The sequence below is a fragment of the Muntiacus reevesi genome, chromosome 15 (genome assembly GCF_963930625.1).
Source record: "Muntiacus reevesi chromosome 15, mMunRee1.1, whole genome shotgun sequence".
Classification (NCBI taxonomy): domain Eukaryota; kingdom Metazoa; phylum Chordata; class Mammalia; order Artiodactyla; family Cervidae; genus Muntiacus; species Muntiacus reevesi.
This window is the reverse complement of record NC_089263.1, coordinates 5,786,075-5,808,349: the sequence shown is the minus strand read 5'-3', so window position 1 is coordinate 5,808,349 and position 22,275 is coordinate 5,786,075. Positions and strand designations below refer to the sequence as shown.

At 52.5% G+C, this 22,275-nt stretch overlaps 1 protein-coding gene across 2 annotated transcripts in view; it reads right to left on the bottom strand.

Moving 5' to 3' along the window:
- Positions 1 to 4,569: 4,569 nt before the first annotated feature.
- Positions 4,570 to 22,275, bottom strand: part of ADAMTS17 (ADAM metallopeptidase with thrombospondin type 1 motif 17) — a 388,819-nt gene continuing 371,113 nt past the window's right edge. For both annotated transcript variants that reach the window (XM_065906211.1, XM_065906212.1), the window contains 2 exons: positions 8,642 to 8,819; positions 4,570 to 7,525 (listed from right to left, as the gene is read on the bottom strand). In XM_065906211.1, coding sequence (XP_065762283.1) covers positions 7,359 to 7,525; positions 8,642 to 8,819 — 345 coding nt within the window. In that variant the 3' untranslated portion in view covers positions 4,570 to 7,358. The remainder of the gene's footprint in view (positions 7,526 to 8,641; positions 8,820 to 22,275) is intronic.

The following is a 22,275-nucleotide window of genomic DNA, read 5'->3' as shown; positions in this document are numbered from 1 at the left end:
AACAGCCAACATCTTGTTCTCATTGACTTACAGCTAGTTGTCCAAATATTTGTATCATTTAAGCCACATGCAAAAGACTCATTGAATTCAGAGTGCAATTTTCTTGTCCAGTATAAACATCTTCTGGTACAGTCCTCAACGAATCTGAAAAGAAACAAGTTGTAACCAACAGAGAATAAGCATGCTCACTCGGGACATGCCTGTGCTGGGTCCAGCCATACACAAGAGGACCTGTTTTCTGGCTGGATGAAATTCACTTTCTAGATGGGAAAAAGGCATGACGTAAGTTTGAAAGTTTACAAAATAGTGATAGGTTAGGACAAATATCGAGGAGGGAAGGAAGACGGCTGTTGGGCCAGGGGGCCCACCTGAGATAGAGTGCTGGGAGCAGCTGTCTGCTGAATGATGTGTCAGCTGCAGCACAAAGGGTGACGATGACCAGCCACGGGAAGGACTGCGGGCAGGCGGGGACGTTGCAAAGGGAGGGAAAGATACCTGCAAAGGCCTGGGGGTGGCGACGAGGGTAGAGGAGCCCGACAGAAAGGGGACTGTGGGCTGGTGTGTGTGTGTGTGTGGACGTGGGTGGGAGAGGAGGACAACAGGAGCCCCGATCACACTGGGCTTGAAGTGAGAAGATTCCAGGGGCAAGTAGCTAGTGAAGGGTTTTAAGTGGGGAAGGCCAGGATTTATGTTTCTGAAGTCTTACTCTGACTAGGCTGTGAGAATGTTCTGGAGTCAGGCGGGAGGGAGGTTGTCAGGAAGCTTTGGTGGGGTCCCGGGGTGAGGTCTGTGATAGTGGAAAGAGTCAGGTGGGAGGAAGGTCATCAGGAATCTTTGGTGAGGCCCTGGGGCAAGGTCTGTGATGTGTACACAGTGGTGGCAGCAAGACACAGGAGGCAGCAGACAGATAACAGACTTAATCTGGAGGCAGGACAAATGCCATTGTGGTTGTATTAACTGGGGATGGAAGCAAAACTGAGGAGACAAGGATGGCTCTGAGGTGTTGATGGGCAGTGTCTCATCCTACAGACAGTGTCTGACATCGAGATGGAGAAGCCTCCAGAGTAGGAAGACCATGTGAGAGGAAGGAGACTGGGAACTTGGTTTTGCAGCATCCAGGTCTGAGACCTGCAGTGGGTGCTGTGGTGTGCCATGCTGATCTCCCTAATGGACCACCTACCCCCAGCTTCCAGCAGCATCGGCTGACTCACAGCTGAGCCCATCCCGGCCTCACCCTTAACACAGGGGAACTGACCTTTGTGCAATCCGAAACTGCCTCCCACTCCCCAGGCAAGACAGGAAGTCAATGACAATATTGTGGCCTGGTGAGAAAGGAATATTTCAGCAAAACACTTAAAGACCTCGTCATATCCCCCTGTAAGTCAGTCTGGGGTTGGGTCCTTCACAGGACAGTGGACTACCACAACCGAAGGCAAGAACGAGCCCCAAACTCACTGCTTTTCAGGTTAACAAGGTTCAAACAAAAGACGTACACAAGACTGTTGAGCTGGGGAGCGTATTCTTTTCCGTCCTTTTAGAAAGGAGACCCAGTTCACATTCATATGTGAGACACCAGGACCCACTTATGCTCAGGCTTCCCCGGGGCTATGTTAACTCTCCCACACTCTGACACAGTGCAGCTGCAAACTGGACTGTACCCACCTTCCACATAATCCACAGTGACCCACTGTGCCCATGACATTGTTAATCAGCCCAGGCAAAGAAGAAGAGGCCTTAGTACAGCATCTGCCCTCTAGAGAGTGTGAGATAAGCACCAGGGAGAATCAAGCAGACATTCATCAGTGAAGTTTTCAGGAGTCCAGTGGTCTGGGGCATGTCAGGACATCCTCTCCAGGGAAAGGGGCACGCTTGAAGGAACGTTGCTTCCCTTTCCATTAACAGTGGATTACAACAAGCAGTGAGCCTCTCTGGGTCTAGAGGCAGCCCAGGGAGAATCATTCCCCAGCAGCAGGGCTGAGTCTAATGGGACTGGCCATGTGAGCCAGGCTGGACTTTAGGGCTGACCCGGACAGTGACTGCAACATGCTTCCCCTTCCCGTCCATTCTAAATAGGGAGCATCTAGAGTGGTGTTCCCTGGCCACCCCACCATTTTCTGTTGGGTGTTGAGAACTGGGTGGAGATAATGTCTCTGTTGAGTTCACTGCTCTTACAGTTGAGAGAAACTGTTTCAGAAGCTGCACCTGAGGATCCATGGTGGGTTTGCACCTGCACTTAACTTGGATGAGGCAATCCTGGACTGGAAACCTGAACATGATGCTGAAATAAGATGAGGCTTAGGGGGTAGGATGGCAGAGGCATGAATGCATTTTGTATAAGGGGGGTGTGAGACTCTTCCCTCAAATGGCCACAACAATCTTTCCCATCTTACACACTCGTCCAGAACCTTTCCATTCTCTGAGCAAGAGATGAACTCTTTACTCATCTCTTTGAACGTTAGTGGGCCTTTGTGAGGATGGTGGAAGTGAGGTTGTGTAACTTTTGAGTTGTCCTATGAGGGGACATAGTTCTCATGAGCATCCCCATCACTCAGGATGTTTGCCACTGAGACTCTGCCATCATACTTCGGGGTTGATAAGCAGCCCCCTGGCAAGCCTGCTTATAGGTGTTCTGATCAGCAGTCCTAGCTGAAGCTCTTAAGGCTGGCATCAACTGCCAAATTTGTAAGTGCCTGAGCCTACTGGTAGTCCCAGGCTCTACTTGTCCTTGGAGCTACCCCACACAACGCCACATGGAGCAGAGATGAGCCATCCCCACTGAATCTCTGAACTGGAACTCCTCTGAGGGGCCATCCCAGCCCTGGGGCTTCCCGTGGAATTGACTGTGCATGTGCAGAGGGCACACATGAATATGGAGGCTGAGAGAGAGGCCAGGATGGAAGAGGTTAATTTGAGAGATACCAAAATGTCAGTGGTTGCAAAAGCCTTGAGTGGGTGACATGACCTAGGGAGAAAGGAAAGAGAGAGAAGCGGGTGTAGGACCAAGCTCTGGAGCACCCTGTCATCTAGAGAGCTGCCGGAGGAAGGGGAGCTAGGGAACAGAGGAGGGGAAGTCAGGAGAGGAGGTGTCCCAAGGGAGAGGGCTGCTGAAGATGTCTGCAGGTCACGCCCAGAAGGTCACTGGGGACTCGTCAAGAACAGCGTCAGTGCAGGGGGCAAAAGCCAGGGGAGAGGTTTGGAGAATGAATGAAAGTCTGGAGGTAGAGAGGGGGTGCAGAGAGGCAATGGGAGCTCAGTGGAAGGTGTGAGGGCTGGCCTTCCATGAGGACTAGGTCAGTTGTCAGAGAAGGAGGCTTCAGATGCAGGCAGATTTGTGTCTAGAAGCAGAAACATAAGGGCTTTTGCCAAAAGTCTTGCAGATGGTGAGCGCCAATGAAATGATTTCAATGCCAAGCCTTCTAGCCTGTGCACAAAGGGCAATCAATAGACCCACAGGGGAAGTCCTGACCTTTCCTTCTCAGAGTTCCTGCGGCTTTCTCTTGTTCTCTGTTGTCCAGGACTCCAGGCTTGTCTGAGGGGCTGGGGACGCCAGAGCAGGTCTTCGGTCCATTTGTGTTCTTGGTGGCTCCAGGAAGTGCTGGTTCCTAGTAGAAGCTCGCCCAACACTTGCTGATTGCTTGCTTGTCAATTTCATTGTAACAGACCGGAATCTAAGCAGCTTATAAAGAAATTATATAGCATCAGATCTGTTAGAAGTTAACCCGCCAGAGAGATCAGAACTCTCAGGGCAAAGAGAGGCTTCTAACAGGTCCTGGAGGCAGGTGGCTGAAGGTTGATGGGAATTAATGCAACCTACAGGTTTCTTGGTGACGGGGGAACTATGGGGAGTTAGCTGTTAGCTAAACAAATGGTCTTTATTTTGTGAAACTTCTGGGTGTTGCTCCAACATTAAAAAGAGGCATTCTGTCTAATGAAGCTATGGGGGAGCTCTTCCCCTTGACGCCAGGAGGAGCCAGTTCCCTCCAGGGGTAGGTGCTGCGACATCCCTGCTCCATGTCAGGCCCAGTGGGGTTCCAGAGGTCCCTGATGTGAAGGTGTGGTGCCTGTGCTGAGTCCCCAACCTGGGAGGTCAGAAGGGCCAGGTCTGCCTCACACCCACAGGAGGGGAGCTGTCAGCAGGATTAGGAGAGGAGCTAAGGGTTGAAAGGGCAAGCCTCTGGGGAGCAGGCACTCATTCTGGCATGACGGGGCCCCTTGCAGAGAGGCCACTGTGCCCCCACGGAGCCTGGATGAATCTACCAGCAAGGTGGCTGCTCTGTGTCAGACTCTCAGCCTCAGGGCTCAGCTGTCAGACCTTCATGCCTCCACCCAGGGTTCTGCAGGACTGCACGGCTTGTCAGCGCTCCCTCAGGGAGATGCAGCCACCAGCTGCCTTTACCAGCAACCTCTGACAGCTGCACAACTGTGGTAAGCAGGTTGCGGTTCCTTGCCGCCAAGTCCCAGGCCAGCAGGGTGGCTGCAGCAGAAGGCAAGGACACCGTCTCCCTCCACCAGCCCTCGAGGACTGGTTTTTGTCTTCTACTTCACAGACAGCTTAACGTTGTTGTGGAAGAACATTTTATTAAACATATTCAACTCACTTCCAATGAAATGATTAATTTTTCATTTACAGTGGTGTTCAATGTTTGTCTTCTGTTCTTTTTTTTTCTTTCAAACCAGCACCAAGAAGTTAAACAAAAATACCATGGGTACAGTACGTACGTTAACTAATGGGAAATATATACATTTGACTCTGAAATGAAGAAAAGAGAACAAAGCAATGATATTATTGCCATTGAGGATCTTTCCCTGTGTTCTGATAATGTCAAGCCATGGTCAGCTGAGAGGGTTTCATGTGCACCAATGGAATAGCACCATACGATTGTGAGAGTCTGTAGTTAGTAACACATTTGTGCAACCAGAAAGGTACAGTACTTGAGTGACAGTACAGGGTATTGTTAATAAAGAAACATCGCTGTTGCAATGACAGGGTTTCACTGTCTTCTGCACAAAGTGGAGCAAGAATGCCATGACGGCTTCACCGAGATCAACCATTGCTTGTGCCGTGAACAGAAGGCGGGCTGGTGAATTTCAGAGCGACAGTGCCAGCGGAGCTACAAGAGCTCAGAAAAACCCGAACTTTGGGGAACCAAAGGGATGTTTAACGATAACTGAATCGATCACTTGCATTCTGAGGGTGTGGGGCCCTTGCCAGGGGCGTCCAGTTGATACGGCCAGGGTGGCCAGCGGGGAGACTGAGAGGCACCAGGAAAAGGGCTCACCTCTGGGCCATGCACAGGCTTGCCCGGCTCGGGTGGGCCCGTGCTTCCCATACAAACAGCAAGCAAGGCTGCCCTGACTTCTTTGGCTGGCTGCCCTGATTCCGCTCCTCAGCCCCCAAGGCTGAGAGCTTTCCATCCATCCGTGGCAAAGTCCAGCCCATCTGGGACTGGGGGAAAACTAAGCCCTAGCTCCCCCAAGGCTTTGAGTGCCTTGGGGGAGCCTGCTAACGGCCAAGCCGGAGCAGGGAGGACAGCGTTCTGCACAGGCTCTGGGCAGCCGCGGGAGCTCACCCTGCAGGTGGGCTGCCCCAGCCTGGCACCCTCCGGGGTCTTTCCACAGAGCACCTAAGGAGCTTTCTCAACACTTCTCACAGATTCAAGTGGAACTGAACAGATGCTCGGCCATCCGACCACTTCTCTGCCTCTGGGGTAGTAACAATTAGAAAGCAAAGCCAGCCCGCAGGGCAGGCTGGAGAGGGCAGAGTGTCTCTTTCTTTCTGATTTAAGCTGACTCCAAAGTTGTGACGTCAAAAACACACACACACACAGATACATAAACACAGCACCAATAAATCAAGAAGCACTTGGAGATGATCCCATGGAGATTAGCCTAAGTTAAGATTCCCCTCTGACATAAGGGAGGAGAGGATGGGTTTTTCATGATGAAGTCCTTGAACAGAAGCACCCATCAAACATCCACTGAGCTGGCCAGCAGACCAGACCTCCCAGCATGCCGGGTCCCCTTCCCCAAGCTCCCCAGCGGCAGGGTCCTACCATCTTTTGTGCTTTCATACACTCCTGCCATCTCCCTGGGCTCAGAGAGGGCCTAACTATGAGGGGTAAGGTGACCATAGGAGGCAAACACCTTCTTGAGGCTTTTCTGTCATCCTTGCCCCACTAACGTGGGTCAGGAACATCATCACAGTGATGAACACTGCACGGTCTGGACCACAGGAGAGCGGGATGGGCACACAGCCATCCTGGGCAGGGGGCTCTCCTCCACCAGGCTGAGTGGTCCTGGAGGACACCCGCCCCGTGTCAGGGTGAAGCACCAGGTCAGAGCCTGAGTCAGAGCTTCCAAGAAGAATCAACTTCAGATAGATGGCCAGGGTCAGGGTGAAGCCATCTCTAATGGGCAAAGCTTCGCGAAGTACTGGCTAGAACAGAGGTCCCCGGGAGCAGAGAGGGAACGCCCCCAGCCTCACAAAGCTGCGCTGAGCTCACCTCGATGCAGGCAGCAAGCCCAAGGGCCAGACCAGCACGTGCCTCCGCGCACAGAACCTTGAGGAGCGGCTCTTCTGTCTCCCTGTGTGGGGGACCGCAGAGATCTGAACACTAGCTGCGTCCTCTAACCCGGACACCACTGGAACATTCTCCTCCATGTGGCTGGTGTGCAGAGCTACGTAGCCCTGGCATCCTTGGTGGTTCACACAAACTCAGCCTCCCAGGGACAAGACCTCCGAGGAGAGACCCAGGACCTAGAAAGCATGTTCCCTGACCCGGCACAGCGCCACGTGGCGTCCTGGTGGTGTCCGGGGAGCTCCGGCAGCGCCCCCTCTCCGGAGAAGCCTCCTCCCATCCAGAGCATCACTGGCTTTGAGAATAAAGCCTGTTTTTAAAGGAAAGCATCTCGTTTTTTTGGATATCCTCCCCCCCCCCCCCACCCCACCCCGCGGTACATCGAGCACTGGGAATTCAAACGTCAGAGGAAAAGTCAAGACAGGGGCGCCCGTGACGTCTCTCTTGACGACCGTCTGTCAGAGGTGTTCCCTTTGAGGTACGTGGAACTTAGAAATTACAATTATTTTGTGACTCATGCCTATCTTTTTTCCTTATCGTAGAAAGCCATCCAGTGGCTGTTAACAATATATTAAGTATAAAAGCATTAAGCAACGTCAAGTCCACTCTCAAGTTCTATGCAGTCGGATTCTCGGGACAGCCTCCAGAGTGAGCCGCGGTGTGCCTCGGTGGGTCCCGGCCGCAGGCCTGGCGGGCTCTCAGGCGGGTGGGCTTTCATCTAGCCATGTCGTCGGGACTCAGACCTCGCGTCGGAGCATCGCGGGACCACCGGGCCGCCTGTCAGGAGCTCGGCGGCGGGGGCGGCTGGCGCATCTTGTTCGCATAGAAGTCCCTGCACGTCTGGCAGCAGCGCTGGTACCACCGCATGTCCTGGCAGAGGTTCTTCTCTCGGATGACCCTGCAGTACACTGTCCATTGGTCCCGTGTGCACTTGTAGGTCAGAGCCGCTGAGAGAACGGTGGAGAGAGAAAGCCCAGGGGTTACGGGTGCCTGTGGATGACACTCCCGGCTGCCCTCACCCACGTGGACGCTGGAACCCTGCACAGACCCGGGGGACCACGCCCCTACCAGGGCCGTAACTTTCACAAGGGACACTCTGAGTCCAACCTGACCATTTCAGGGTTTGGTGTGAGGGCACTGCCCCCCTGCTTCTGAGCTAAACGGCATGCACAGTCATTTTACGGGTGAGGATGCCATCTGCTGGCATTTGTAAAACAGAAGGGTGCAGGGAGTGGACATCCAAGGGCCCACAAAAGCACACGGTCGCAGCACAAGCAAGTGGCCTGAATCGCCCTGCTCTCGGTCATGCAGAGACACAGTCCTGCCTCAGCGAGGCCTCTGGAGGATACCAAGGAGGGCTGTGCATGCCAAAGCCTGGTGAACACCTCAGCAAGCTTGAAGACCCCCCCAGTGAAGCTTGTCTGGAAACCCCTTCACATTGGTGGCACCCCAGCATTAGGGAAAGGGGCTCTGGTTGGGAAACTGTTCCCGAGGGATTTCTATTCAGAAAAGCAGAAACTCTTTCAGTGGAATCATCAGATCAGCGCTAGACATTCTTCTTTTGGGGCCACCACTGGCTGGGGATGTAGCCAGGTAAAGGGCTGAGTTTGGAGCACTGCTCACACCAAAGCTCCCTGCTGAATTGAAGACTCCCATCTGTCAACACCTCTGTTTCCTTCTTGAGCATCAGCTTCAGGACCATTCCATGTACATATCGCCCAGATTTCATAAATGACACCCCCAGATCCTTCATTTCCTGAGTAAGCACCTCCCTTTGCCTCCTTTGTGCAGAGAATCCCAAAACATTTGAGGAGCATTCTCTCATGTTGCCCTTTGTTGGGAGAGGGGCTCAAGGGTTTGAGGCATCTTTTTCATGACAAGGAATGAAATTCCATCTCTGAAACCTCAGATCCTCTCCAGAACTGACACATGTTGGCCTCTCCAGAGCTCACATAAGGCCCAAGGAGCACGCTTTCTGGCTTACAGAATTCCCACCCCAGTGGGGACTCCCTGGCCAGGGGGTGCAGCAGCCCCAGCAGTGGGGGCCCGGCAGAGGCACTCACCGAGGCGAGGGGAGGTGATGGTGTTCACGTTGATCTTGTCATTGCAGACTTCTTGGTGGCACTGTTTGTAGGCGGCTGGCTTGGCGAGGGCAGGGCACTCGTTGCCATGGCGCCCGGTGACCTTGTGCATGCACTGCACCACGCGGGACTGCAGGCCCTTCCCACAGGTCGACGAGCACTGCCGGAGACAGGGAGAGCTGAGCTCGGGCTGAGGGGCTTTGACGATGCCACTCCTGGCTCTGGTCCCTGCATGTCATTCCTAAGTGCTTGAAATAATCATAGTTCAAGAGGGCTTGGCTGCATACCAGTGGCCCGAAGGAAAACTGTTTCAAGATGTTACAGACTGCATGTCTGGGTCCCCTCCGCCTCCAAATATTTAATGCCCCTGTGTGTGTTAGCTGCTCAGTTTTGTCTGATTCTTTGCGACCCCATGGACTGTAGCCCACCAGGCTCCTCTGTCCATGGGAGGGGCAAGAAAACTGGAGGGGCTTGCCATTTCCTTCTCCAGGGGATCTTCCCAACCCAGGGACTGAACCCGGGTCTCCTCCACTGTAGACAGATTCTTTACTGTGTGGGTGACCCAGGAAGCCCTAATCCCCAGTGAGATGGTATTTGAAAGTAGGTCCTTTGGGAGGTAATTGGGTTTAAATGAGGTCATGAGGGTGGGGCCCCCATGATAAGATTAGTGTCCTTATAAGAAGAGGGAGACAGATCAGGGTTCTTTCCTTCCACGATGTGAGGGCACATAAGAAGGCGCCTGTTTGCAAGCCAGGAAGTGGCGTCTCACTAAGAGCCAATACGCTAAGCACCTTGACCTCGGACTTAGCCTCCAGAACTATGAGAAATAAATGTCTTGTTATTCAAGTCACCCAGACTGTGGTATTTCATTACAGCAGCCTGAGATGGCCAAGACACATTGCTGAAATATTAATTTATGCTCATTGCACTTTACCTCCCACCCTCTCACTCCTGTTCCAGAGAACCAGCTGGGCTTTAAAATTCTCCAGATAGTGAGCAGGGTGGCCTGCTGGTACCCAGGAAGGGACTGAAACTGATGACCACAGGGATATCCCTGGCACTTAGTGCCACACAAGGCTCCCAGGCATTTGCCCAGCCCTGGATGTAGGGAGGAACCCAATAATCATGGGGTTGAATTTCCACAAGCCTGGAAGGGTGGAGCTCAGAATTAACTAAAGATACAGGAAATGAAGAAGTGCAACCTTTCTTGCAGGATGGACTCATGGACTAATACGGGGGCTAACAGTTTCAATTTAGACACTTAATCCCTAGTTCTTGGCATTTCCAGCATTTGCAGACGGATAAAATCAAACCAGTGTAGTTTGGCAGACCACCCTGCCCTCCCACAGAGAGGCCTTGTAAGACTGTGTTCTGTCTCCTGCTCTTCTTCTGGTTCCTCCTTTAAAGTGTTTTACAGGGAACCTGCCCAGTATCCAGCACCAGGATTCCCTCGTCCAATCCTGCTTGCCAGTTCCTTGCCCTCACTTGCTTTCCTGGGAGCCCCTGCAACCACCTCTCCATTAAGTTATTCAGCTCCCCGCCAGAGAGCCTGGCCCACACACACACTCTCTTCATCTGGGGTCCACTAACGTGCACACAATCTGTGGTTTACAGGGTTCTGAAAACACTCTGGAAAATGTGAATAAAGCAAAGACCACAGGTGCAGCAGCCCAGCCAGGGTGGACACGGGCACCTAGGGGTGAGAGAGGGGAGCAAGGCCTCTCTGAATGCCACATGTGGTGAGGATGCCAGGCGCTATCTGCATCATGTGTCTCCCCACTTCTCCCCTCGGTCCCACCCTGGCCTGTGCTGGAGGAAGGGCCTTCTCCAGGGCCTGGGAGGAGCCCTCCTGCACAGGCTTGATGCGGAGCCCTTCATCTGTGAGAAGCGGCCATCGTCTGTGCTCCCAAAAGAGCTTTTGTGCCCCAGGTGAATTTCTCTGCTTTCTAGACTAACAAGCAAGATCACAATTTTTTTTTTCACTTTGGAAGGATGAAAGGCTCAGAGGGCACAGTGCTCTGACAGGGCACCGCCTTTTCAAACCATAAACGAGGTAGGAAAACCACAACTGTCCCCTTCCCCCACCTCCTCTGCCGAGGGTCCTGGCACGTTCAAACCAGAATAGACTCTCCCTGAGAGGCAAGGCTATGCGCCTTGCTTCATGTCCATCTTGGTAAGTCCATCAGGGGATGCTCGCATCTTGGAGAATCCCTTGTGCATGATAAATGCACATTCTTGGGTTCTGCCCCAGAGCTCAGGAGTTGGTACAGGAGTACAGGGAAGTTTGAGGGGTGCTGTGTGGAGGGAGGAGGTCATGTGAGGATGTTCCCACAGACTGGATACCCAGGACAGGTGCCACAGCCATGTGACTTCTGCCTGGAAGGCATCTCCGAGGGAGAGGCTGCAGGCTGGGATCTGCTGCGTGGGATCACCTGGAGAGCTTGGAAAGATCTCGATGCCTCAGACCCATCAGTACCCCTGGAGGAGGCACCAGGATCAGTGTTTCTCAAAGTTCTCCAGGTGACTCCAACAAGCAGCCAGAGCTGAGAACCTATGACTCATCTGAATTTCCTCCCTGGGTCCTGGGTAGTATGCAGAGCTCCGTTTTCTTACAATGAAGTAGTCAAGTATTTGTATTCAAATATGTGTAATTAATCTACCTAGGTGGCACTAGTGGTAAAGAACCTGCCTGCCAATGCAGGAGATGTTTAAATCCCTGTGTTGGGATGATCCCTTGGAGAAGGGAACGGCAACCCACTCCAGTATTCTTGCCTGGAGAATCCTATGGACAGAGGAGCCTAGCCGGCTACAGTCTGTGGGGTCGCAGAGTCAGATATAACTGAAGCAACCTAGCACAGATGTGTAAATAAGCAAGAACAGACATCCACCTACAGTCCCAAATATTAAGTTTATATAGAGGTGATGTGCTGTGTGCTAAGTCACTTCAGTTGTATTCAGCTCTTTGGGACCCTATGGTCTGTAGCCCGCCAGGCTCCTCTGCCCATGGGATTCTCCAGGCAAGAATACTGGAGTGGGTTGCCATGCCCTCCTCCAGGGGATCTTCCCAACCCAGGGGTCAAACCCTTGTCTCTTATGTCTCCTGCATTGGCAGGAGTGCTATCTGGGAAACCCAGAGAGGTGATAGGTGTGCGCAAATACTAGAAGTGACGCCTTTCATTCAAAATTATTCTTGGAAAAGAATAAATTGCCTAAGTAACAACAAAACCTCTCACAGTTCAGGACAGGGGTAAGGGGTGCCCTCAATTATTTGTAGCAAGATCAGCTGGGGGTTAAAAGAAAAAGAGAGGCAAAGAAATTTAGCTTTCTTCTCCTGGAAGTAGGACATCATAATCCGTTAAATTATGAGGGAGGGTGGTGTAAAAATGCTTAAAAATCACTTGAAAAGTAATCTGGGAAGTGGCTATCCGCAGAGACTGTAAGTCCACACCAACAGGGTAAGTGAAGGAAATGGCTCAGGGTCCTGCATGCTTAGTTGCTCAGTCCTGTCTGATTCTTTGAGACACCATGGACTGTATGTAGACCATCAGGTTCCTCGGTGCATGGGATTCTCCAGGCACAAATCCTGGAGTGGGCTGCCATTTCCTACTCCAAAGGATCTTCCCAACCCAGGGATTGAACCTACGTCCCCTGCATTGCAGGCAGATTCTTTATTGTCTGAGCCACCAGGGAAGCCCGGTTCAGGGTCCCAGCGCAGTGCAAAGTGCTATGAATGAGAGCAAAGCCTTGCCTGTTCTAAGTCATGCCAACACAGAGCAAGGGTACCCAGTGCAGAGCAAGGCCGTGCCAACCTTGTGAGGGAACATCCAATGAAAAGAGTACATCCAAAAAAGGCAGCATCTCAGTGGATGGGGATGGCATGCCCTGCACACTGGCAGACTGAACAAGGGATCAGAGGGTAGAGTGAGTGATAAAGAAGACAGACGCTGCAAATACTGGGATGCACTTCACAAAAGCTTATTTTCACCTGTTTTCAAACCTGCAGGAAATAGCAATTTTATCAGGTTCAACTTTATAATACGATAAAGACAGAAAATAGCAGTATTTCTAAATTAAAACATAACATATAAACTTTAAATATGAACATATAATTACATGACTAAGTTACATATTTTAAGTAAGCATTTGAGTCCACCTACACCAGTAAAGACTTTTACATTTAAATTGCTCATAAGTTTTTTAAAAGCCCTGCTCCCTGGGAAAGCAAGTGTGTGTGGAGCCTCATTTCTGTGACTACTGGGTACTTGGGGAAGAAGGAGCCGTGTGTGCTACTGGACGGACCACTGGGCCTCGTGGCGTCTTGACTTGGCTCCCCAGCACCACCTGCCGTGGAAGACTCAGCAGGAGGAAGAGCGGGGTGTCCTAGTGGCCCTGGAGAAGGAGGTGGGCAGGCCATGGTGGGGTTTCTGGGTCCCCAGGAAACTCGACACAGGCTAACAGAGAAGGACCTGGGACTCTGGTCTCACTTCCATGGCCCTCCGACTTCGAAGTATGCAGACCCTGCCAGCCAGGCGCTTCCTGCCCAATGTCTCTTGCAGGTGTCATTATTATTTACGTGCAATCAGGGCAAGGGCTCAATCCTATGGACTTAATAAAATCACATGCAGAACTCACAAGGCCTCTAGTGTGAAAGGACCAATGACCATTGTAAAATTCAAGGGCCTGGGGTGACCTGGAAGACTGATCTCCCCCTGAGAGTTCTCAGTCTTATTTATTAACATGCTCTGGGGCTGGGCTGGGGCAAAGCACTCAGGATGCCCCCAGCCTGTGTGTGCAGCTTGTTCTGTCTGTGGGCTCACCTGTAGGATTCCACAACAGTGTGGAACATTTTACAACCACCCACTGAGCTAGACGGCTGTCAGAGTCTTGCCCAAGGTTACAGGTAGTGAGTGGGAAAGGAGGGACAGGACCCCAGCTGCCCCAACCCATGGACCAAATTTCATCTTCCTGTATGCATTAGAGGTTGTACTGGATGAAGCTTCTATGTGGGGCCAGGAACCAGAAAAACAGGTCATTGCCCAGATCCACCATTTCTTCATTATTTTTCCTAGCTCAGTCACTGATTGTTTTCCCAGTTTGTAAAAAGAACTGCCCTACGAGATCACAGAGGGTGTCTCCAAAGTTCTGCAGAGACTCAAGCTTCTGTCCTCATGGCTTTCCAGCACATCCAAGAGGCAGGGCCAGGCCAGGTGAGAGGCTGGGGCTGATGCTCAGCTGCTGTGGGGGTCTGCTGAGACCCTGCAGACACTGCCCTTCATAGGGATTTGACTCTAGGATTTGGTCTTCCCTGATAGCTCAGTTGGTAAAGAATCTGCCTGTGATGCAGGAGACCCCAGTTCAATTCCTGGGTCAGAAAGATCCATTGGAGAAGGGATAGCCTACCCACTTCAGTATTCTTGGGCTTCCCTTGTGGCTCAGCTGGTAAAGAATCCGCCTGCATAGCAGTAGACCTGGGTTCGATCCCTGGGTTGGGAAGATCCCCTGGAGAAGGGAAAGGCTACCAACTCCAGTATTCTGTCCTGGAGAATTCCATGGACTGTATAGTCCATGGGGTAGCAAAGAATCGGACACAACTGAGTGACCTTCACTTTGGGTTATGCAAGATTTTAGCTGCAGTCCTGATGGCTGCTGTTCACACAGCTCTGGACTGTGAACGGCATGTGCTCACTCAGAAGAACCTTTGAGAACGTTGGGTGTTCGCGTGGACTCCTGGGAAGGAGGGCTGAGCCAGGCCCGCAGAGGCTGCTTCGAGTGTCATGTGAGGGGACAAACAGGCTACAGAGTAGCCCGTACACAAACCACCCAATTTTTGTTCAGTTCCTATGAGGGTGTATGTACCTATATCAAAGTTTGGAAGACAAACCACTGCAAAAGTTTACCATGCTGTCACCTGGTTTGTGGGGCTGGTTTTTTCTTCTGTCTTTCCAAGCAAGATGGAATCACCTACGTAATTAAACACAAAAGTGGAGAATTCCAAGGACCCTTTGGTGCAGCTGCCACCTTCCAGGCCTACTGCATTTTCATTTGGGCCAAGGGAGTGCCTCAAATGCCCCTGGCCTAAAATCCACGCAGACCTACCCACTCCTTGGCTGGAGTTTCGGCAGGGATGGTCAGTGCGGGCAGGACAGGCCTGTCAGCATGCTGCATCCCCCCTTACTAGCGGTGTGACCTCAGGCAACTTACTTCACCTATATAAGCCCTGGCTTCCTTATTTGTAGCTTGAGGATAATAAAACCTTCCTTATAGGATGATTTCCAGGGTTAAAGACAGCTTAGAACAGGTGCCTGGCAGGGAGTTTGGGATGGACAAGTGCTGCTACTATTGTTAAGAATAGTAAGCACAGGGCCAAGAGCAGAGAGAGCTGGCCAGGGGTCCCTGGAGCCCGGGAAGGTGCCCTGAGTCACTGCTCCGCTTAGCGGGTGCAGACATCCACCTTTGTCTGGCTCTCGGCAATGATCAGGCAGCGCGGCCACACGGCTTGCAGGAGCCCAGTTAGAGGGTGACTTGGCCCCGAAGACACATGTGATTCCAGAGAGGCTGCAGGGCTGCAGCCCCCTGTAACCTGAGCTCGTGGCATTAAGGGTAACAGGCACAGACAATGACTCTCACCTCTGTCGGCCTCTGCTCAGCCCGTTTTAAGTAAACAGCAAGGAGACCGCAGTGTCTCCTGATAGCATCGAATTAGCCCCAAGCATCACTGTGAAGCCATTATTTAGGCTTTTAAAAACTAGGCAAACAGGTCTATAAAAAACCAGATCTGGTTTTGTGTGAAGCACTGTCACTGTTGGGTAGTTTTTCCAAGCCACTCTTAACATTAACATTTAATGTGGCTCCCCAAGCCTCAGGAAACCAAGACAGAAGAGGTGCAGTAATAAACGGCAGGGAAAGCTCCTTCCAGATGCCCTGAGGGAGTGCAGACCCCCAGGCCCCATCTCCAGCAGTGCCTGCAGCGGCCCACCACGCACAAGGCCTGGGGACCTGCCACCCATCCTGTGGGTGGTGATGACCACAACACTGGTGGGGTTGGCAGTAGAAGAGCGGCAGGGCCCACTCTGCCCGCCCGCCTGCTGGTGGCGGGTGCGAGGCTCATACCCGTTCTCATGACTCCTCCTTAATCGTCATGCTAATGGCCACTCAGGACGGGGAGGCGCTCAGAACACAGCAGGTGCAGAATGAGCATGTCCCGACTGCAGGAATGGGGTCTGCAGGCCACAGCACTGCCTGCAGGGAGGCGGAGCGACAGGCGCAGAGACCCACGTCCTCCTGTGATGCAGCCCCAGGCCGCCACCCAGCTGCTGCAGGAGGCTGGCACGCCTCCTGGACCCTCCTCTCCGCAGGGCGGGACCAGGCCTCTCACCACCAGGGACCCAGCTTCACAACACCTCCGCCAGGGTGAGCTCCTCTCCACTCCTCCCAGTTATGAAATCAAGACCATACATGACACCAGATCCCAAAGCGATGTTGTGAGAATCAGCTAAAGGAAGTTTTAAGAATCCAGGGAAGGGGAAACCGCGACGCGCATGTTTATTACACACACAAGCGCTGGCTCCTACAGAGTGGGGGACAGGCAGGGGCGCCTGACACAGGCTCTGGGGTGAGCAGGAGATGGGGTGAGTGTGCAGTAGGGCAAGTAGAGCAGTGCAAGGATGAACCCCCATGTCACGGTGTGCCCATACCACGCTCTTACCGAGCCATCATCTGAGGGACAGGACAGTGAGGGGGCCGGGGAAGGAATCCCCTTACAGGAACTCCATTTTCTGCTTGTGTCTAAAAGGCCCTGGGATGGTAAAATGTCAAAAGATTGGACAGATTTCCCCCCAGACTTGGCATGAACAATAAAAACCCCAGAAGCTGTTGAAACCTGAAATAGCATGTTTAAACAGTGATGAAAATCCCCATCATCTTTGCTCCTGCCTTGAAACTAGAAATGTTTTCACACACACACACACAAACACACACACACACACACACACACACACACACACACACACACACACACACACACACACACACACACACCAGTTCCCCTTTCATACTTTCTTTCAAACTGTTTTTGAAATCCTCAAATCCTTGAATCCTAACCTCAGCCCTAGTTTTGGGTTCCCCCTGCCTCTCTGCATTTGCATCCTGCTGACCTACAGGTTCTGTTTGGGATGCTATGGGATCCAGAAGGCCGAGGTGACCCCCATGACTTGCAAGGATGGGTTGTCGCAAGAGCTCTTGCTTCTTGCTCCGGATGGCTGCCGTGAGCACAGAGTAAGTCAGGGCCGCAGGGGCTGGCTCACTGACTCCCCCTGGGCAGGAGCTGCCCCCTGTGTGGTGACAGAGCTCTTCCAGCTCCTCAGTGACTGTTAGAAAGGTCGTCCACCCCTCCTACAGAGAGTGGCCTAGGTGCCCAGCAAATGCTGCACAACTGTCTCCTGCCCCAAGCCACGCTGTCATCACACGGAGCCCTAGGTCAGAGCATGCACTGTTTCATGGGGTTCAAGCCACATTCAAAGAACTCATCTTCTAAGACATAAATAGTTTACAGCCCTGTACAAGAAACATGATTTGGACCAGAGATGAGAGAAGTGGGTGACCTGGATAATGGGGGTGAAGATGATGATGACAAAAATGCTGAAGTCAGGCAGTGTCCTAGGTGCCATATGTGAATGCCCTAGGAGGTGGGTACCCCTAACGCCATCTGACAGAGGATGATGCTGGTTCAAGGTTATGACATCAGGAGGGCAGGGATGTGCCCCTGTGTTGTCCTGAAGAGGCGCCCTGCTCTGAGGTCTGAAGTGTTCTTTAGAGATGGCAGCTTCTCTGATTCAGTGGCCAGGTCTATGGTTAAAACCTAGGCTGGCATGTGAGGCAGGCACCCCCACTCTCTGACCTCTGATTCCACACAAAGGAGGCTGATCTGAGGAAGCACAAAGGTGAACGAAGGACAGCAGGGGGACAGAGGGGGAAAAGGCACAGGCCTTCAGACTTCAGCTGACCCCTGAACAACTGGGTGTTATTCCAAGCATGATGTGCAGTTGATCCTCCAAGTCCTCAGTTCCTCTGCATCCAAGGATGCCACCTGGAGCACGGACACTGCAATATTTACTACTGGAAAATATCTGGGTGTAAGTGGACCCTGCAGTTCAAACCAGCATTGTACAAGGGTCAACTGCATTCAGTTCACTCCCATGCAGGCACCTCACCTGGCAATTTCCAGGGACCCTGCTGCCCTACAACAAGTTCTTCTCTCTCATCTGAGCAGGTGTGGGCCCTGGACTTTTCTTTTAACTTCATGACCCAGTGGCCAGCTCTGCACCCCCTGAAAAAAATGCTCCGGACCAAAGGGATATCTACCCCACTCCCTCCTGCCCTACTCAGAAAAGCACTGAAGTCTGGCGACTCTCCTTTCACTGCTGCCTACACTCCCGAGAGCAATATGAGATAGAGGATTTCCTGATCCCTATCTGTGGGGCTTCCCTGGTGGCTCAGATGGTAAAGAATCCACCTACGATGCAGGTGACCCGGGTTCGATCCCTGGGTCAGGAAGGAAGATCCCTTGGAGAAGGGAATGGCTAACCCCTCCAGTATTCTTGCTTGGAGAATTCCATGGACAGAGGAGCCTTATGGGCTACAGTCCTGGGGTCACCAAAAGTCTGACATGACTGAGCAACTACCTTTTGTGGGCTTCCCAGATGGTGCTACTGGTAAAGAACCCACCTGCCAATGCAGGAAATGTTAAGGGACTCGAGTTCGATCCCTGTTAAGACGAGCCCCTGGAGGAGGACATGGCAACCCGCTCCAGTATTCTTGCCTGGAGAAGCCCATGGACAGAGGAGCCTGGCGGGCTATAGTCCATGGGGTTGCAAAGAGTCACACACGACTGAGCAACTAGCTGTTGCACTTCACCTGCTTGCAGACTATTGGCTGTCTGTGTGATACAGTTTCACACATCCCAGAAAAGGGCCCTGGTGTCTCCAATGCCTCTCTTGCCTGCTGTTGGATGCTCAAGTTTCTTTTAGTTAGGACTCAACTGTTTATTTTACAAATAAGGGGAGACAACATGCATGATCTCCTATAGAGACAACAGATTTATACTATAGTGTAAATGACTAATACAAAACCCTGGTGAGAGCAGGTTTTGATTGGTGAGTTGGAGAGAGAGTGGATAAATACTTGACTTTACAACAAGCTTATGATTATGCTGCTTAGATCTGAGGCATGTAATAGTTCATCTCCTTCCCATTTCAAAATAAAACCCAAGCCTCTAATATTATTATGCATTTAAAGGAAAGGCGGATTAAGAGCCAGAAGGCAAGGACCGGACTCTTAGCCCTGCCATTTTCTAGTTATGTGACCTCACGAAAAAATCTCATACCACCACTCTGAGCCTCAGTTTCTTCACCTGTAAAATGGGGATATGGTCAAATGAGAGAATGTGAGTGCAAATGCTTTGTAAATTCTAGAGACCTGGTGAGTGTCAGGACCACGGTCAGTGATCCCAGCAGAAGTAGCACCACTCTCCACTAGCACTCCATTCAGGGCTGCCCCCCCCGGCAGGGACTGTGTTCATACCTGCCAGGGGACTCGGTGTGGCCTAGCATCTGTAGCTGGCTCTCTGTCTCCTGTATCTCCTGGGCACTGTCCATCTTGTCCCCTCGGTGCCCAGCACAGACCGGGGCACAGCAGGGGCTCAGGAAATGCTGGCTGAATCACAGTGAACTTGGCTGCAGGCCTCCAGCAAGCGGGTGCCCCACTGGCCCTGCAGGCCAGGCTTGCAGGGTTGGGGGAGCCGTCAGCCCCAGCACAGGAAGTGCAGGCTTCAGAAGTGGTGAAAAGCTTACTGGAACAAGCCCCCTCATGACACAAGGTCTGTCTGTCTCTAAGGTCATGGAACTCGAGCTCCCATCCCTCTGCCCACAACCGCAGGAGGTTATCTTACTGCTATTCTGGGAAGGCACCTACACGGTCCAGTTTGAATGAGAGGCTTTCCCTGACTTCTTCCCGGGGCTCTGCGGCTGCAGGCATGTGTGTTTTTATGACTTCATTTGGTCTCCTACGGCCTCTGGGACGTGCTGGGGCTCAGGCGGGAGTGGCACACCTGGGGCTCCCCCAAGGCCTCAAGTCAGGCCAGCCCCCTTCCAGGGCACCTCTGCTGGCACCAGGAAGTCAATGGCCACTTTGACCTTTTCGGTAAAAGGGAACATACTCTTAAAAGAGTCAGTGTTCTTCATTAAAACACCATCTATTATAATCCCTCCAGAATAATTTGTTTCTAATTCTTTCAGTGGTGATTAATCCCATCATTTCGGTGGTGATTAATGCCTCTGGTTTGAAACTGTAACATCTCAACTTTTGATCAAAAGTCACGCTGCTCTAGAAAGAAATGTGATTTTCTCCTCTCCCAGTTTCAGTGGCACTCTCTTCCGCAGCCCCCACCCCTCCCTCATTCTACCACCAGGCTGAATACGTAGGCCCAGCATTTAGTGGGAGAAAACAATGATTCCCACAGATATGGAAACAACTTGTATCCCAGGAGGGCAGGAAAACAGAGCACAGTGGTAGCCATGCCCTCGGCAGGGCTGGGAAAGTGAAGCAGGTTTCTGGATAGGTCTCCAGTTAGGGTTCAGCCGTTTGCTGAAGATGGGGGAGGGGGAGGGGCCCCGAATGCCCTCCAGGCCTGCCCTGCCTCAGCCAGGCTCTGGGTGGGGATCTCAGGCACCTGCAGCTTGTCCTTGGGCTGGTCCATCCATCACCTCCCTGGAGACAGGCTCATCTTTCTCAGCAGCACCTCTGGGTCAAGTGATGGGAGGCTGCTTGGACAGAAGATGTCAGAGCATCCAGATACACTGCACCAGGGTCTAACAATGCTCGGGCTTCTTTTCACTTTCCTGCTGGACAACTTGCTTGCTGCTTCAAAGTCTGGCATGTGGGAGGTCTGGATGCCGGCTAGAGGAGGGTCACCCACAGGGATTGGATTGAAAGTGCATCAGACTCCAATTGTGTGACAGCTCAGATGGTAGCGCATCTGTGTGCAATGCAGGAGACCTGGGTTCAATCCCTGGGTTGGCACGATCCCCTGGACAAGGAAATGGCAACCCACTCCAGTACTCTTGCCTGGAAATATCCCATTGGTTGAGGAACCTGGTAGACTACAGTCCATGGGGTCGCAGAGTTGGACATGACTGAGTAACTTTACTTCAAAAATAACATATCAGAAAGCAAATCCAGGCTGAACAAGTGACAATGTTAGGGGACCATCATCCCCTGGAATCTGCTTCCATCAGTGCGGCCACCTGGTGAGTGAGAATGAGGACCCCATGGGACACATATCCTTCCTGCGTCTCCAGAGCAGACACAGGGAAGCAATAGGCGGATCTCTTCTCCTGTGCAGGCATGGGGTGGGGGGCGTGTGCCAGCACACTCGGTGGTGGCAGCTGCAGAAGGGGGCAGGGTTGAGCAAACAGTAGGGGTGGGGGTCTCCTGGTTCAGTTCTATGCAGTCGCCATCCCCACCAACCCTTGTTTCCAGTGTGTGCACACACGTGCACACACATACACACACACGCTACCTTCCAACTCAGCGTCCCTATAGTTCTCAGCTGGGAAGAACGAGGCTGCCCTGGGCCCTGGCTCTGGCCAGACCTGCTGGGGAGGGAGTGGCTGGCACCAGTCCAGGGCTTGCCCCAGAGGCTGAATGCATACCAATCGGAAGCCACTGGATGCCAGCCCTGGACAGAGGCCCTGCACATCCCCTTGGTCTCTCTTGTTCTCACTGTCCGAGACAGCTGATCAAGCTGGCTGTGGCAGAAAGTAGGCACTGCAGCCTTCTAATACCTTAGTGTCCAGAAGGCCAGGAGGCGTTATGCTTCATGGCCTGGCTAGGGAGGTGAAGGCCAGCTGAAGACTCTTTTTCCCTGGAAGCCATGCGCAGTGGGCTCTGTTGGGGGGGGCAGTTTGCCAGAATGTGTGCCCATGTCCTTGGCCAAGGAGGGGCCAAGTGCTGCGCTGAGTTCCTCGGCATTCTTTACATCCATCCTTGGACAGTCTGCTGCTCCCAGGACCAGGGAGCTTATGGTGCTCAGGAAAACAAAATGTCCACCTGGTCCTCAAATCCAGAGTGATCAGAAGCTCTGGCAAGGCCCATCCAGAGAGCACCCACCACGGAGACTCGGGACCCCACCGTGTGTCCACCCGGTGGATGGAGCTCTGAACTGGGGCTCAGGAGCCTAGACTCTGTCAGAGAGCCAGGGTCAAGTCGCTTAACCTCTCTGCACCTCTGCCCCTTCTTCTGTTATGCAGGGATCAGCACGGGAGAGGGCTGCTGGCAGATGGGTCACTGTATAGAGGAACCAAGGCTGGGGCCCCAGACCCCCAAGGCCCAGCTGATCCCTCCTCACCTCTCCTCCTGCCCGGGGACGCCCGTGATCACAGGAGTCACCCTTTAGCGATACAGGCTGCATTCAGGATGTGACCACAAGGACCCTTCGAATAACAGCAGCTTTATTCTAATTCACACCTGGACATATGGAGTCCAGACAATGTTATTCTGCCTGGCCAGACAGGTAAATTAAAGCCCAAAGTGGCTGGAGGAGCCTAGGGAGACACAACAGC